We start from the raw sequence: 15,167 nt of genomic DNA, 5'->3' as shown, positions 1-15,167 counted from the left end.
GGCATATGAAGTTTTAAAGTTACCCTATGTTTGCCCCAGATCTAGCCGAGAGATATGTATCTTCATTGCTGATCTAGCCGAAAGATTGTAAACCGATCAACACTGGTTGATAATGGGATGTATTTCGCGACCGTAGACAAAATTACTGTGTAATTGCCGTCAAATATGACAATTGATGGGATTTTCTTATCTCTAAACACCTTAATACAGGCGCATCACTTTTGTCTGTGTTGATCTGTTACGTTAAATTTAAATCGAGTTGATTCGTTATGAATTCACCTAAATTGGAATTATATATGCATATAGGTATAGGGTATGCAAAAAAAAAAAAAAAAAATCTTAATTTCGATATTTTGTAATTGGTCAAATATTTCTCTACATTATATAAGTACTTTGAAAAAAATGAATTGCTTGTTACTACAATCAAGGATCATTATAAGTATTTCACTATACTATAACACTCATTACATTGTTAACTGCAACTTATGTCCTAATGAACAGTTTTGATGGTGGTTTTGCACTGAGTGTCTACACTTGAACAGTAAATCAGACTATAAATTTAATACAAGGGTGAGTCGAGAAAAAAACATTTCTTCAAGTTCGATATTTCAATACAGTAGTCCTAAAAAGTTGTGTTTTACATGCTTATTACAAAACTGAAAAATTAGTCTCAAAATACTTTTAAATTTGAATGGTTACAGTTGATTTCGGTTTTCACATAGGCTTATATGTCAAAATGGAGGGGTATTAAAATATTGAACTTGAGAAAAAAAAACTTTATCAAAACCCACCTTAAGTCCATTCAAATCAGATCAATGAGTCAAATCGAATGAAATTGAACCTAATAGATTTACATGGCAACAAATGGTAAACTAATCTTAAGGTATGTTTGCTAATAAGAAGGAACTCCCGTCAATAGCTACATGTAACTCACTTTAACAGAATTTTCTTCATGGCCGCAAATGATGTTAAAGTCACTGAAATGATATGCAAGGACAATCTGCTAACAATAAGGTATGTCTGATTCTGATGGTTCGATTAAAGTTAATTGTCCCATGCAGCATCATTGCAATATGGACCTATAGCCTTTCGTGGAATCCGAATCACATGAGTTGACACTGGAAATTGAAAAGTAATCTACGCCGATGACACACTAACCATACAACCATGAGAAAATTCTCTCTTTATCTCTATTTTTAAATGTATAATGAGTTCATAGTAAAATAGAAACAAGGACGTTCTTCTAATTATTCTTAACCTGGCCGGAGGAAAAGAAAATGTCTTGCTTTTCCTGCAAGTTATCTACGTTTACGTCCGATAAACAGCTTAGTAACAAGTAAACTTCCGGAAATTTTATCGTTCTCTAAGCATAGAACGATATAACTAATTCTCGTCGAGGTGTATTCTTTTACAAAACTGCATTATTCAATATTCAGTGTGTCAAAGTGGATAGGATCAAAAGCAGTAGAGTATATTGAAGATGTAGTAATAATTCATCAAATTGGTAATTTTTTTACCACTGGTTACGCTCGACTCATTAAGCTTCATTCCATAGGCAGCAGAAAAAATACAGATATGGAATGGTCAAAATTTTCAGGAATCCGGATTCCGTTAAGTTGCTAGCGCCAACTAATTTGACTATCGCACTTCTATACAACTTCACTAACTGCAGCCAGGTCCGGATTAAAGGGGGCTTAGGGAGTGTAGTCCCGGGTCTCCAGGTGGAGAGGAGTTATCTACTCTGGTCAAAATCTCAACTGGCTATTTAAAATGAGTCATAAAGATACTATGATCATCCTAAAAGAAAATATGACCAAAAAATATGAAACATATTCCCTTAACTTTCCTATTGTATTTTCACAGAAAAATATTAGGCGAAGTCAGTAGGGACCACATATTTTTCTAGCCCCGGACCTTCAGGTGGGCTAATCCGGTCCTGACTGCAACTCTTTCATTTGGTCACATGTGAGTGAGTAATGCAAAGATATAAAGGTGTGCATTTATTCATATTTACTTTATTTAACACATTCAGACACCTCTGCAATGTCTTACAAATACTACAACCAAGAATAAAAACAATAAGACGTGAAAGAAAGCGAGATGAAGTCAGTTTGAGGCAGTGTTGGGCAAATTTCAATTGAATTAACAATTAACAATTAATTTGTGAAGTTAATTGTTAATTGCAATTAACAATTGAAGTAAGTAATGGTTAATTGTTAATTGCAGTTGGCCATTAATAATGGAGAATCAATTGCAATTAATCAATTGATTGAAAGTAATTGCAGTGGAAAGTAATTGCAATTGAATTCAGAAATTCAATTGCAATTGAAATTAATTGGCAATTAATTCAATTGCAATTGATTTCTACAGCAATTACTTTCAATTGATTGATCAATTGCAATTGATTTTCACTGATTAATTTTCAACACTGTAGTTCAGAGAGGGCGTGGGCAATGAAAACTTTAGCCACGACCAATTGACTCACCACCCATCGTGACCCACAACCCACCGTGACCCACTCTGACCCACCACCCACCATGAACCACTCTCACCTACTGTGACCCACAGACCTACCAAAACCCATTGTCATCAACTCTGACCCATGATTCAAGCCCTCTTCTCTACTGACTAAAGAGTTTAAACTTGCAATAAAACAAGGCTATGAAATTATCACTCATCGGAGTTTGAATTTCTACGATCAATCGCTCAAGCATCACTCTATTACAATAAGGGCGGATCTGACCTTTCTAATATAAATAAAATAAAGAGTTTGTTCGTGTCTGTCTGTCTATCTTTGTGCGGCCTGTGAACCAAACAAGTGGACCGAAACTTTTCAAAATTTAGTCATGGGTAGCTTGGTCTAGGCCCCAGATCAAGACGAAGAGTTTTTTTTTTTAAATTTCGAAGTTGGGAGGTCTCAGGGGGATGTTTACCGAGACCGGCCTGGAGACCAGATAAGTTAACCGAGAGCTACCAAATTGTGGTCAAAGATACCTTGGTCCAGGTCCTACCCCAAGGCGAAGCGTTTTTGACAAAATTCGAACCAGGGTTCGCAGGGGGGCGTTTACAGGAACATGTAAAAGTAGTAAAAATTACCGATATCAGTGTCGATTTCATAGTTTTCGCGGTCGCTGAGATCAATGGTAAAACTCTGATCGCATTAACTTCCAACTTCACCCTATTCGGCTGCGGGCCGTGGGTTAACGGGGGGGGGGGAGGCGAAACGTAAAAGTAATCCAAAATGAGTGATATTAGTGTCAAATCCATAGTTTTCGCGGTTGCTGAGATCAATGGTGACACTACCATTAGCGATGACTTTCAAATTTATCCACCGATGTATGCGGACCTTGGGTCACCAGATGGGGGAGTTCCGAGACATGTAAAAATAATAAAAAATGACCGATATTAATGTCAAATCCATAGTTTTCGGGGTCGCTGAGCTCAATGGTGAATCTCAAGACCGCGTTTACTTTACATTTAGTCCCCATTGGCTAAGGAAGAGGGGCATTATAAAGGGGATCACAAGACATCTAAAAATAATCCACAATGACCGATATAAGTGTCAAATCCGTAGTTTTCGCGGTCGCTGAGATCAATGGTGATACTTTCATTAGGGATGATTGTCAAATTTAGCCACCATTGTTTGCGGGCCGGGAGTCACCGGGAGTGGGGAATTGCGAGACATGTAAAAATAATGGAAAATGACCGATATTAGTGTCAAATCCATAGTTTTCGCTATCGCTGAGATGAATGGTGAAACTTCCACAGGCGTTGACTTCCAAATACAGCCTCCATCGCCTGCGGGCCAAAGGCGTTTTTTCAAAATTGGAAGCAGAGGATCATAGGGGCTTTTACCGGGATATGTAAAAGGTAGTAGAAAATGGCATATGTTAGTGTCACATTCATAGTTTTCGCGGTATCGGCTGGGGTTTAGAGGAGATTTTTTTCACAATTCGAACCAAGGGGGTCTGAGGGGGCGTTCACCGGGACATGTAAAAGTAGTAGAAAATGAACAATATTTGTGTCGAATCCATATTTAAGGGCCGCGGTGGCTCAGTGGTAGAGCGTTCACCTCTGGTGCTTGGGGTCCCGGGTTCGATCCCAGCCCCCGCCAAGTGAACTTTCTGGTGGACAAACGTATGCGTGGGTTTTCTCGGGGTTCTCCCATTTCCTCCCACTTTCTTCATTCCACCGTTTCATTCATTACTCATTATCACCGTCTCCTTTAGCCTAACCGGCATAACCGTCGGACGTAAAACTCTCAGATTTCATTTCATTTCATTTCGAATCCATATTTATCGGGGTTGCTCAGATGTATAGTGACATTCCAGATAGTGTTTACGTTCAAATTTAGCCCCCATCGGCCTTCCCAATGAAAACACATGTACGTTGTTGAATATATATTCACAGAAAATATATCCAATTTTAGAAATGTTTCTTAATTGTTCTCCCGCTGTTCAGTTTGTTTAGATTGATATTTTATCTGATCATTTTGACACACTTCCGGGGACGCACAAAACATGGAAATAGGGGAACGAAACGGCACGCAAAATCACTAGTCGATGCGAAAGGAAGGACCTCGAAATTCGATAGTGGCGGAACTCTTGTTCATTTTCGTCCCATCTTGGAAGCCCATTTTGACCCACTTCCGGTGACGCACAAAACGTGGAAATAGGGGCACGAAACGGCACGAAAATTCACTAGTCGATACGAAAGGAAGGACCACGAAATTCGTTAGTGGCGGAGAAGTAGGTCATTTTCGTCCCACATTTGAGGCCCATTTTGACCGTCTTCCGGTGACAAACAAAACGTGAAAATACGCGCTCAAAACGGCAAGATACTGGCACTAAACGATGCGAAAGAAGCGACCTCGAAATTCGTTGGTGACGGAACAGTGATTCATTTTCGTCCCACCTTGGGGACCCATTTTAACCTACTTCCCATGACGGACAAAACGTGGAAGTAGACGCACAAAACGGCACAACACGATGTGAAGGAAACGACCTCGAAATTCATTGGTGACGAACAGCAATAGCTTGTTCCGCCATATTTGTAGGTCCATTTTGACCCACTTCCGGTGGCGCACAAAATGTGGGAATAGGCGCATAAAGCGACACAAAAGATGCAATAAAGATGCAAAACAAAGTACCTCGAAATTCGTTGGTCGGGGAAAAGTTAATGACGCCGTGAGCACCAATATAAGTATATACTGTAGTTCTTACCATCAAGGCTGAGAACTGTACAGTCCAATTTTTTAGCCAAAGTAGAAGCCCAACCGGGATAGTGGTGTCAACCCGCTCGGCTCGGTTCAACTGAGCGTACAGCTTGAGCTGGCTTAGTTGGGATGACCATCGACTGGGCTCAATTGAACCGATGGCTTGAGCCGGCTCGGTAGAGGCGAGTCATCGACTCGGCTCGATTGGAGCCAATGGCTCGAACCAGTTCCGTTGAAACGAGTCCATAGGCTGGGTTCCAGTCAGCTTAACTGAGCCGATGGCTCGCACCGGCTCGGTTGGGGTAAGCAATCAGCTCGATTCGGTTCGGCTCGTGTGAGCCATCGGCTCGAGCTGGCTCGGTTGGATGATCTGTTGGCTCGGCTCACTTCTCGATTCAGCTCGATAAGTGAATGAGCTGTGAGCGAGCCGCTTGAGTCGTTGACAACCCTAAACCCCGGTCGAGCAGTTTTGAACATGTTTGGCTGGAGTCCTATAACTTTTAATAATTTTTGGCTCGAACCCGAATACTTGCTCCTCCTGAGCCCAAACCTAGAACCTCGTGACCGATGTCCTTGCCTCCTGAAGATTTCTTGATGACCGAGATTGACAGTCAACTAACTTTTAGTATTCAAATACAAACCGCCTATATTCCATGTTTATACAGATATACGGTGGTATAATAATAATTAGTTATAGTAATAGTAGTAGTATCATTGATAATTATATTGTCTATCTAGGATACTTAAAGAGAGTAGTACTTGGAACTACACAAAGGATTTAGCTCGGATTGGCTCATTTTGCCTCGACTCGATGGAAACTCGATCCGAATTCGAGTCGAGTTGGGGGAAATTTTTCGAACCGAATTCTCGAGTCGAGCTCAAAGATGTCTGCTTCGAGTCGAGTCGAGTTTTAAAGAAAACTCGCTCGAACTCGCTCGTGCCCATTCCTATTGTATGCATGACGGACATATAGAATTCTCTCGAGAGAGATAGAACCATAAACATAATATATTAAAAAAAAATACTTAGTTTCACGGCTTACTTCTTAGCTTGGCGAAGGGATGGCAGTTATCCAGCATTTCTTATAAGTACCTTATTTGAAATATGTAAAACAGTAACAAGTGAACAACACAATATACTCACATCTTCTTGTCTTCATTTTTAATTGCTGATTTCAATTGCAATTAACAATTACAATTAACAATTACAAGTTTCAATTGTCAATTGCAATTAACAATTAAATTTTTCAATTGCACCCTTTGCGATTGACAGTTAACAATTAAAAATTTCAATTGCCTGGTGACCAATTAACAATTGACGAAAATTTAATTGCAAATTTTATGATTGAATTCAATTCCAATTGAAATTAATTGTCAATTACAAATTGAAATCAATTGCAATTGAAATCAATTGCAATTAATTTTCAGAGCAATTACTTTCAATTGATTTCAATTGATTTTGCCCAACACTGGTTTGAGGTGATATTTAAAAATTGATCTAAGGGGCATTTCCTGAAAAAACATCAATCAGAATCTCCAGCCGCTGGATTTAACACCGTGACCTCCAGATTGGAAGTAAGAACACAATCATTAGCTCAAATCTGCTCGAGAAAATTGATCACCTGTATGGGTTAGGTCAGATTTTGTAGATCTAACAAGACGGCTAACTTAGACAAGTTTCACTGTATAAGCAATCTCTAAATGTTCTTTTCTCAACTATTTCAAATTGAGTGGAGCAATTTGAATATTTCTTTCTCTTTCATAGGTAGTACAATAATGTTTTATATAAGGCCGAAATTAATCTATCTGTATGGCATAAAAATTACCAAAGTTGGCGTAGAAACAAAAATTTCCCAGTCTGTCTCTCTCATGCCAAGCGAAACCATTACACGATATTGTACCTCCCTAAGATTGATTTTATTATATCCTACCTCTTCATTTGTTTTTTTAAAGAATTCTCTCCCAACTTCCTTTCATCAAGTTTCCTCTGAATTGATAAAAAGTTCCTTACCTTCTTTTGAACTTATAAAAGATCTCTTTCCACTTACTTTTTGGTTTATTTAAAAATGTATTTACATATTTCTTCTCGGTTTTCTAAAGATATTTTCCCACTTTCATTTTGATCTACCTGTGAAAATGTCTCCTCCCAACCTTTTTCTTCCTCTGTCTATCGAAATGTCTCCTATTTTTTTTTCTTTCTACAAGTCTCGCTCCTCCATTCTTGGTTTATCGAAAGGACTCCTAACTTTCTTGATATTCTTTCTATATTTCATGATTTAACTTTCATCTTATTCTATCGAAAGCCTTCTTTTAACCTTCTTGGTCTATCTACAAATCCTTATCTAACCGTCTTCTTAATCTACCTGAAGGTTTCCTATCCTTCTTGATCTACCTATAACTTACTGTCTAATCTATTTGATCTATCAAAAGTCTCTTTATAAAGTTATTTTTATAATGTTCTTTTTGGTTTATCTATAAGTCACTGTCTAATCTTCTTCATCTATTAGAAGGTCTCTATATAACGTTCTTCTTGGTTTATCTATAAGTCACTGTCGAATCTTCTTGATCTATCAAAGGTCTCCTTATAACGCTATTTTTGGTTCATTTATAAGTTACTGTCTAATCTTCTTGATCCATCAGAAGGTCTCTTTATAATGTTCTTCTTGGTTTATCTATAATACACTGTCTAATCTTTTCGATCTATTAGAAGATATCTTTATAATGTTCTTCTTGGTTTATCTATAAGTCACTGTCTAATCTTCTTCATCTATTAGAAGGTCTCTTTATAACGTTCTTCTTGGTTTATCCATAAGTCACTGTCGAATCTTTTTGATCTATCAAAGGTCTATTTATAAAATTATTCTTGGTTCATGTATATGTCACTGTCTAATCTTCTTGATCCATCAGAAGGTACATTTATAATGTTCTTCTTAGTTTATCTCTAAGTCACTGTCTAACCATTTTGTTCTATCAGAAGGTCTATTTATAATGTTCTTCTTGGTTTATCTATAAGTCACTGTCTAACCGTTTTGTTCTATCAGATGGTCTCTTTATAATGTTCTTCTTGGTTTATCTATAATACACTGTCTAATCTTCTTGATCTATTAGAAGGTATCTTTATAATGTTCTTTTTGGTTTATCTATAAGTCACTGTCTAATCTTCTTCATCTATTAGAAGGTCTCTTATAACGTTCTTCTTGGTTTATCTATAAGTCACTGTCGAATCTTCTTGATCTATCAAAGGTCTCCTTATAACGCTATTTTTGGTTCATTTATAAGTCACTGTCTAATCTTCTTGATCTATCAAAGGTCTCTTTATAACATTATTTTTGGTTCATGTATAAGTCACTGTCTAATCTTCTTGATCCATCAGAAGGTATCTTTATAATGTTCTTTTTGGTTTATCTATAAGTCATTGTCTAATCTTCTTGATCCATCAGAAGGCCTCTTTATAACGTTCTTCTTGGTTTATCTACCTAGGTATGTCACCAGTGATGAAAAGTTTTCGGAAAATTTTCCGATTCATAAAAACATACTCCACTTATTCCTACATCGTTGTTTAGCCGTGATGTGAGATGGAAAATTTTCTTCTATATTTTTCCGGAAAATTTTCCGTTCTTAACAAATATCAGTGATCAAGTAACAATTCCTCAGTATTCATAAAATTGATTGAATTCATATATATAAATGTTAAAAATTGAAAGATTATTTAAAGAATCTGTAAATTTTCATGACTCAGACAATTTTCAGTACTATGTAGGAACAAGTGAAACAAGTTTTCATGAATCGAAAAATTGTCTGTCCTGTACAGTGATGACAATTTTCCGGAAAATTTTTAAACGGAAAATTTTCCGACTCATAAAAAGATACTCCACTTATCCCTACATCGTTGTTTAGCCGTGATGTGACGTGGAAAATTTTCTTCTATATTTTTCCGGAAAATTTTTCGCTCTTAGCAAATATCAGTGATCAAGTAACAGTTCCTCAGTATTCATGAAATTGATTGAAATCATGTATAGAAATGTTAGAAAGCGAAAGATCGTTTAAAGAATCTGAAAATTTTCATGGCTCAGACAATTTTTAGTACCATGTAGGAACAAGTGAAACAATTTTTCATGAATCGAAATATTTTCTGTCTTGTATGGAAAAATTGAAGAACTTTTTATAAGTCGGAAAATTTTCATCATTTTGAAGCAGAAAGTAAAACAACTTTTTGTGAATCGGAAAATTTTATTGCTCTGTAGAAATAAGTGAATTTTTATGAATCGGAAAATTTTCATCAAGATGTAGAAACAAATGAAAAAACTTTTCATAATCCGGACAATTTTGGATATTATGTATAGTGATGTTTGGTGGAAAATTTTACACTATATTTAACTGCACATTCAGCTATAAAATTCAATTTCTGTAGAGGAAAGTTAGACAGCAACAAATTATCATTTTCCAATTAGCTTTCGGAAACCAGAAAATTTTCTAATATTTCAAGTTGGGAAGTAAAAATATACTCTCTCTCTCTCTCTCTCTCTGTGTGTGTGTGTGTGTGTCTGTGTCTGTGTATGTGTAAAGTGCAGGGAACATACATCGAGTGCAGGGAACATGCTTTTAGAACGTAACGCTAATAGTGCTGCATTTTACGTTTCTTTTATTATTTTATTGGAAGAACAACTACACAAATCAGCTTCCTTATTAGTTATATTTCACTTTCTCTTCTGAATGAATATATGAATAAATAAATAAATGTTTATTTCCAGAAAATGGTCAGTATTTGCTTTCATGAGTTAGTTAAACTTGAATTTTGGTTAGTCAAAAATTTACAGTATGAACTTTATATTATATCTACTTATTTATAAATGTTGCAGTATGTAAATCTAAAAAAAGTAGTAAAGCTATGAGAAAACCATCTTATGCGTATTAAACTGACGAAATCTAATATTGTAAGATCAAAGGTGGATTCTGAGGGAAGAACGCATTGAAGTTTTTGAAACATTCTTGAAATGAAGAATCGTTAGATTTTCACTTCATGAAACTTTTTAAGACAATATTTATTACCAATAAATTTTACGGCTAAACAACGATGTAGGAATAAGTGGAGTATGTTTTCTATGAATCGGAAAATATTCATGACTTTTAATTGATTGAAATTTTAAATAATAGAATGGGATATTTGTCTCTACGAACTCAATGTGTGTTCTCTGCACTTTGCTTACACACACACACACACACACACACACACACACACACACACACACACACACACACACACACACACACACACACACACACACACACACACACAGAGAGAGAGAGGGGGAGAGAGAGAGAGGAGTTGAATTGAGTTGATTTTGAGTTAAACGTCCCTTTCAGCAGCAAGACTATATAAGACGGGACCAACTGATTAACGTGGAATCCCAACTACTTGAGCTCCCGCTGGGAATCGAAGCCAGGTCTTCCATGCCAAAGGCTCGTATGCTAACCGCTTAGCAACGAAGGAGCTCGCAGATGAAGATAGAGAGAGAAACACTGTGTAAAATTTTACTTCCCAACTTGAAATATTAGAAAATTTTCCGGTTCCCGAAAGCTAATTGGAAAATTATATTTTGTTGCTGACTAACTTTCCTCTACAGAAATTCAATTTTGTAGCTGAATGTGCAGTTAAATATAGTGGAAAATTTTCCACCTAACATTACTATACATAATATCCAAAGTTTTCCGGCTTATGAAAAGTTTTTTCCACTTGTTTCTACATCGTGATGAAAGTTTCCCGATTCATAAAAATTCCTTTCAGTTGTTTCTACTAACGAGGGAACCTATCCAAGTGCAACTCTGACTTCGAGTCGAGACTATGGTCGTTGGATACCTTGTAGCAAAAGAACATAACACGAAAAGTGATACATTCTCGATCGCAGCCGTTGCAGAGATATAAGCGTGAAAAGTTAGAAATTGAGCTCCATACTATACATTACAAAGTCAGCTTCCGGGTCAGATTTTTCGGAAACGGTCAGGTAAGGAAACTCAGCGAATACATATCAAATTAATCTTGGGAGCCCACCACCTTTTGAATGAAAAAATGTTGCCCCCGTGGCACTCGCAGGGTCCCAGGCGGGGTCCAACTCAAAATTGGCAAATGGAACCGGGAGTCAAGTAGCATATTGTATGAAAGCTATTGTTAAATAAAAGAAGATAGAACAAATCTCAACTCTCTATGATGACCCTGTGCAAACGGGCAACTGGTCAAACTGTCAATACAACCTACGTCAGAAAATATATGGCCACTCTTCTAAATCCGTTAAGTTGTGACAATAACAAAACAGAAAAACACGTTTAAAAGTGCAAGGTATTGAAGTTAAACAAATTGTTGCAGAGTCTCTCACAGAGTTACACAACGGACCTTATCCAAGTATAAGTGTGACCTCGAATGACCAATGGACCATAGAATGACCATGGCCATTGGATTTCGTGTCCTAGAAGAGAAAGGATACATTGTCAATAGCAACCGTCGTGGAGGGTGAGAAATTCAAAAGGCAACGGTATATACTTCGCGAATCGGGACCCCAAATTCGCAGATTTAGAAGAGTGGAAAATATATCTTCTGATGTAGGTTGTATTGACATTTTGACCAGTTGCCCGTTTGCACAGGGTCATCATAGAGAGTTGAGATTTGTTCTATCTTCTTTTATTTAACAATAGCTTTCATACAATATGCTACTTGACTCCCGGTTCCATTTGCCAATTTTGAGTTGGACCCCACCTGAGATCCTGCGAGTGCCCCGGGGGCAACATTTTTTCATTCAAATGGTGGTGGGCTCCCAAGACTAATTTGATATGTATTTGCTGAGTTTCCTTACCTGACCGTTTCCGAAAAATCTGACCCGGAAGCTGACTTTGTAATGTATAGTATGGAGCTCAATTTCTAACTTTTCACGCTTATATCTCCGCAACGGTTGCGATCGAGGATGTATCACTTTTCGTGTTATGTTCTTTTGCTACAAGGTATCCAACGACCATAGTCTCGACTCGAAGTCAGAGTTGCACTTGGATAGGTTCCCTCGTTAGTAGAAACAACTGAAAGGAATTTTTATGAATCGGGAAACTTTCATCACGATGTAGAAACAAGTGGAAAAAACTTTTCATAAGCCGGAAAACTTTGGATATTATGTATAGTAATGTTAGGTGGAAAATTTTCCACTATATTTAACTGCACATTCAGCTACAAAATTGAATTTCTGTAGAGGAAAGTTAGTCAGCAACAAAATATAATTTTCCAATTAGCTTTCGGGAACCGGAAAATTTTCTAATATTTCAAGTTGGGAAGTAAAATTTTACACAGTGTTTCTCTCTCTATCTTCATCTGCGAGCTCCTTCGTTGCTAAGCGGCTAGCATACGCGCCTGAAATGAATAGCACTGAAATATCGTAACACACTAATTTAATACGGTAATATACAGGGCAATATGGCCTACATGGTGCAAAAGATTGATAACACAGTACGCATACAGTATGACAAATCTGGGCCTAAGGACCCTCAAATTAGTTCCCTGCTACTTGCACCACACGCTGCCAACGATGTGGGAGGCGCTGAATACCATCCTCCTCAGCATTTGCCGCGCCATGTGTGAATCGGGTCAATTGTTCGCGCACAACATTAGCAATGTCCTCGCGTGCTGCAAACCGCCTACCACGTAGTGGTTCCTTAATCTTTCGAATGAGATCGAAGTCACAGAACGAAATGTCAGGAGAGTACGGTGGGTGCTCCAATTCTTCCCATCCCCAATATCGCAGTAGCTCCCCTACACACTCTGCTTTATGTGGTTTTGCATTATCGTGCAGGATTATTGCACTGTCCACAAGATAGGACGTTTCTCCCGAACGCCACGTCGTACCTGTCGCACCAGGAAGTCCCTGTAGTACTGTGCGGTCACTGTTCTGCCATGTGGAACAAAGTGCAAACAATGACACCCCTGACGTCATACGCGACGATCACCATCAATTTGACTGAGGAATGATTCTGACGGAACTTCTGCCTCCTTGGTGATCCAACATGTCGCCACTCCGCGGACTGACGTTTCAATTCTGGTTTGTATGCCCTGGCCTAAAATTCATCGATGGGGATTATTCGTGACAAGAATTGATCGCCGTCCTGTTGCCAGCATGCAAGGTGGTTGGAGCAATTTTCATAGCGCATCTACCTTTGAACTTCCGTCAGTGTATGCGGTACCCACCGCGATGCGATTTTGCGTAGTTGCAGCTCATTAAGGAATATCTTGTGGACGGCGCTTTTCTCGATGCCACTCGCCTCCGCCAACTCCAGTAGCGTCCATCGCCTGTCTTCATCCAGGAGCTGATCGATGGCGGCACGTGCCACGTCGGTCCGCACACTGATAGGTCGTCCCGAACGTTGCTCATCACTGGTTGACACACGTCCTTGCTGAAACTTTCCTACCCATCGTGCTACTGTCCGATATGGTAGGGCATTATTCCAAAGGGCTTCCACTAATTCAGTGTGACATTCCATCGCATTTCTCCCTCGGAGAACGGCTATTTTGATGTAAGCGTGCTGCTCAACACAGGTTACTTCCATCTCGCACGACACTCACCAACTGACTGATTTCACAGCCTTCGCTGTGCTACTACCAGCTATCACAGAGCCATCTGTTGTTCTGCATACACACTATGCCTGCAGAAATTCCACACGACACATGTAAGTTTGTGATCCGCTCACATATCTGGAAGAAAAAAAATAGTTGCCATGACTTTTGCCCCAACCCTCGTATTTTCTACATCATATATTTTCAACATATATTTTCCACATCATATATTTTCCACATCATATCATATATTTTTCACATCATATATTTTCCACATTATATATTTTTCACATCATATATTTGTACATCATATATTTTCCACATCATATGATATATTTTCTACTATATATATTTTCCACATCATATATTTTCCACATCTTATATCTTTCACATCATATATTTGTAAGGCGTTGGGTTTACCAAAATATCTTTCACATCATATATTTGTAAGGCGTTTGGTTTACCAAAATCTGTTCGTCTGTCCGGGAGACAAAAACTATTAAGAACTGCTTTGGTGGATCACCATCAATTATAGCCAAGATGTAGAGAGTCAAAACATAAGAATCGAGTTCATTGATAAATGTGATATTCAAACCAAAAGTGGAAGAAAAATCAACCATTTCCGGTTTCAATTTTGATCACTATAAAGCAAAACGATAATAGATAGCGAGAAAAGTGAGAAGCTGTTTCCTGCAATCGAGTACCTTGTAAAGAATACCTTTAAAACTCTATCTTTTATTAGCACTAACCAGCAAATAACTCTTTACTAAATCCGCATGTGATAGAAATCCATCTCTAAATAATAAAAAGTGATGTACACGTGATATAACTATTTGTTTATTATGTGCTAATAATATCGTGGAAATTAATAAAGCAGGCTGTTCCTAACGTTAGCCCCAGTTTGCGAAGTGATAAACTATGATTTATATTGTTTCTTCTTACTAGAAACTGTTCGCGTTAGAACACCATTAACCTAGTGCAAGAAACAATTTCTTTCATTGTATCACGCCCAAATCTGAAACATTAAAGAGAACGCGAATCTCAGAAATATATGGTTTCTTTAATCTCATAAACATTATAAATCCTAACATTCATTATACGAATATCTTCTTTGGCATTTGCAATCTGATCCCGATTTGCCTCGCTTGAAACACTTCCCTCACGGTTTGGGTGCTGTTGAGGCTGGTCTTAAACTACTGAATTGTTGATACCAGTTGCAGTCCTGTCTCGGATGTCTCATTAGTATATCTTACAACATTATGTTAACTAGGGTCTAGAAACCAGTCTAGATCAGTGATCGCCAAACCGTTGATCGGGAGCTACTAGTAGTTCGCAGGGACATGTTCGGTTAGGAAGAGAAGGAAATGTT

At 37.9% G+C, this 15,167-nt stretch overlaps 1 protein-coding gene across 1 annotated transcript; it reads right to left on the bottom strand.

Moving 5' to 3' along the window:
• Window positions 1–13,395: 13,395 nt before the first annotated feature.
• On the bottom strand, window positions 13,396–13,791 carry LOC145661697 (protein GVQW3-like). Its single transcript, XM_081727029.1, has one exon. The coding sequence runs from the start codon at window positions 13,789–13,791 to the stop codon at window positions 13,396–13,398; it is 396 nt and encodes a 131-aa protein (XP_081583155.1).
• Window positions 13,792–15,167: the final 1,376 nt, after the last annotated feature.

The sequence above is a fragment of the Thermobia domestica genome, chromosome 10 (assembly GCF_964235325.1).
Source record: "Thermobia domestica chromosome 10, izTheDome1.hap1.1, whole genome shotgun sequence".
In the NCBI taxonomy this organism is placed as follows: Eukaryota; Metazoa; Arthropoda; class Insecta; order Zygentoma; family Lepismatidae; genus Thermobia; species Thermobia domestica.
The sequence above is the reverse complement of the archived record's forward strand: the minus strand, read 5'-3'. Positions and strand labels throughout refer to the sequence as shown.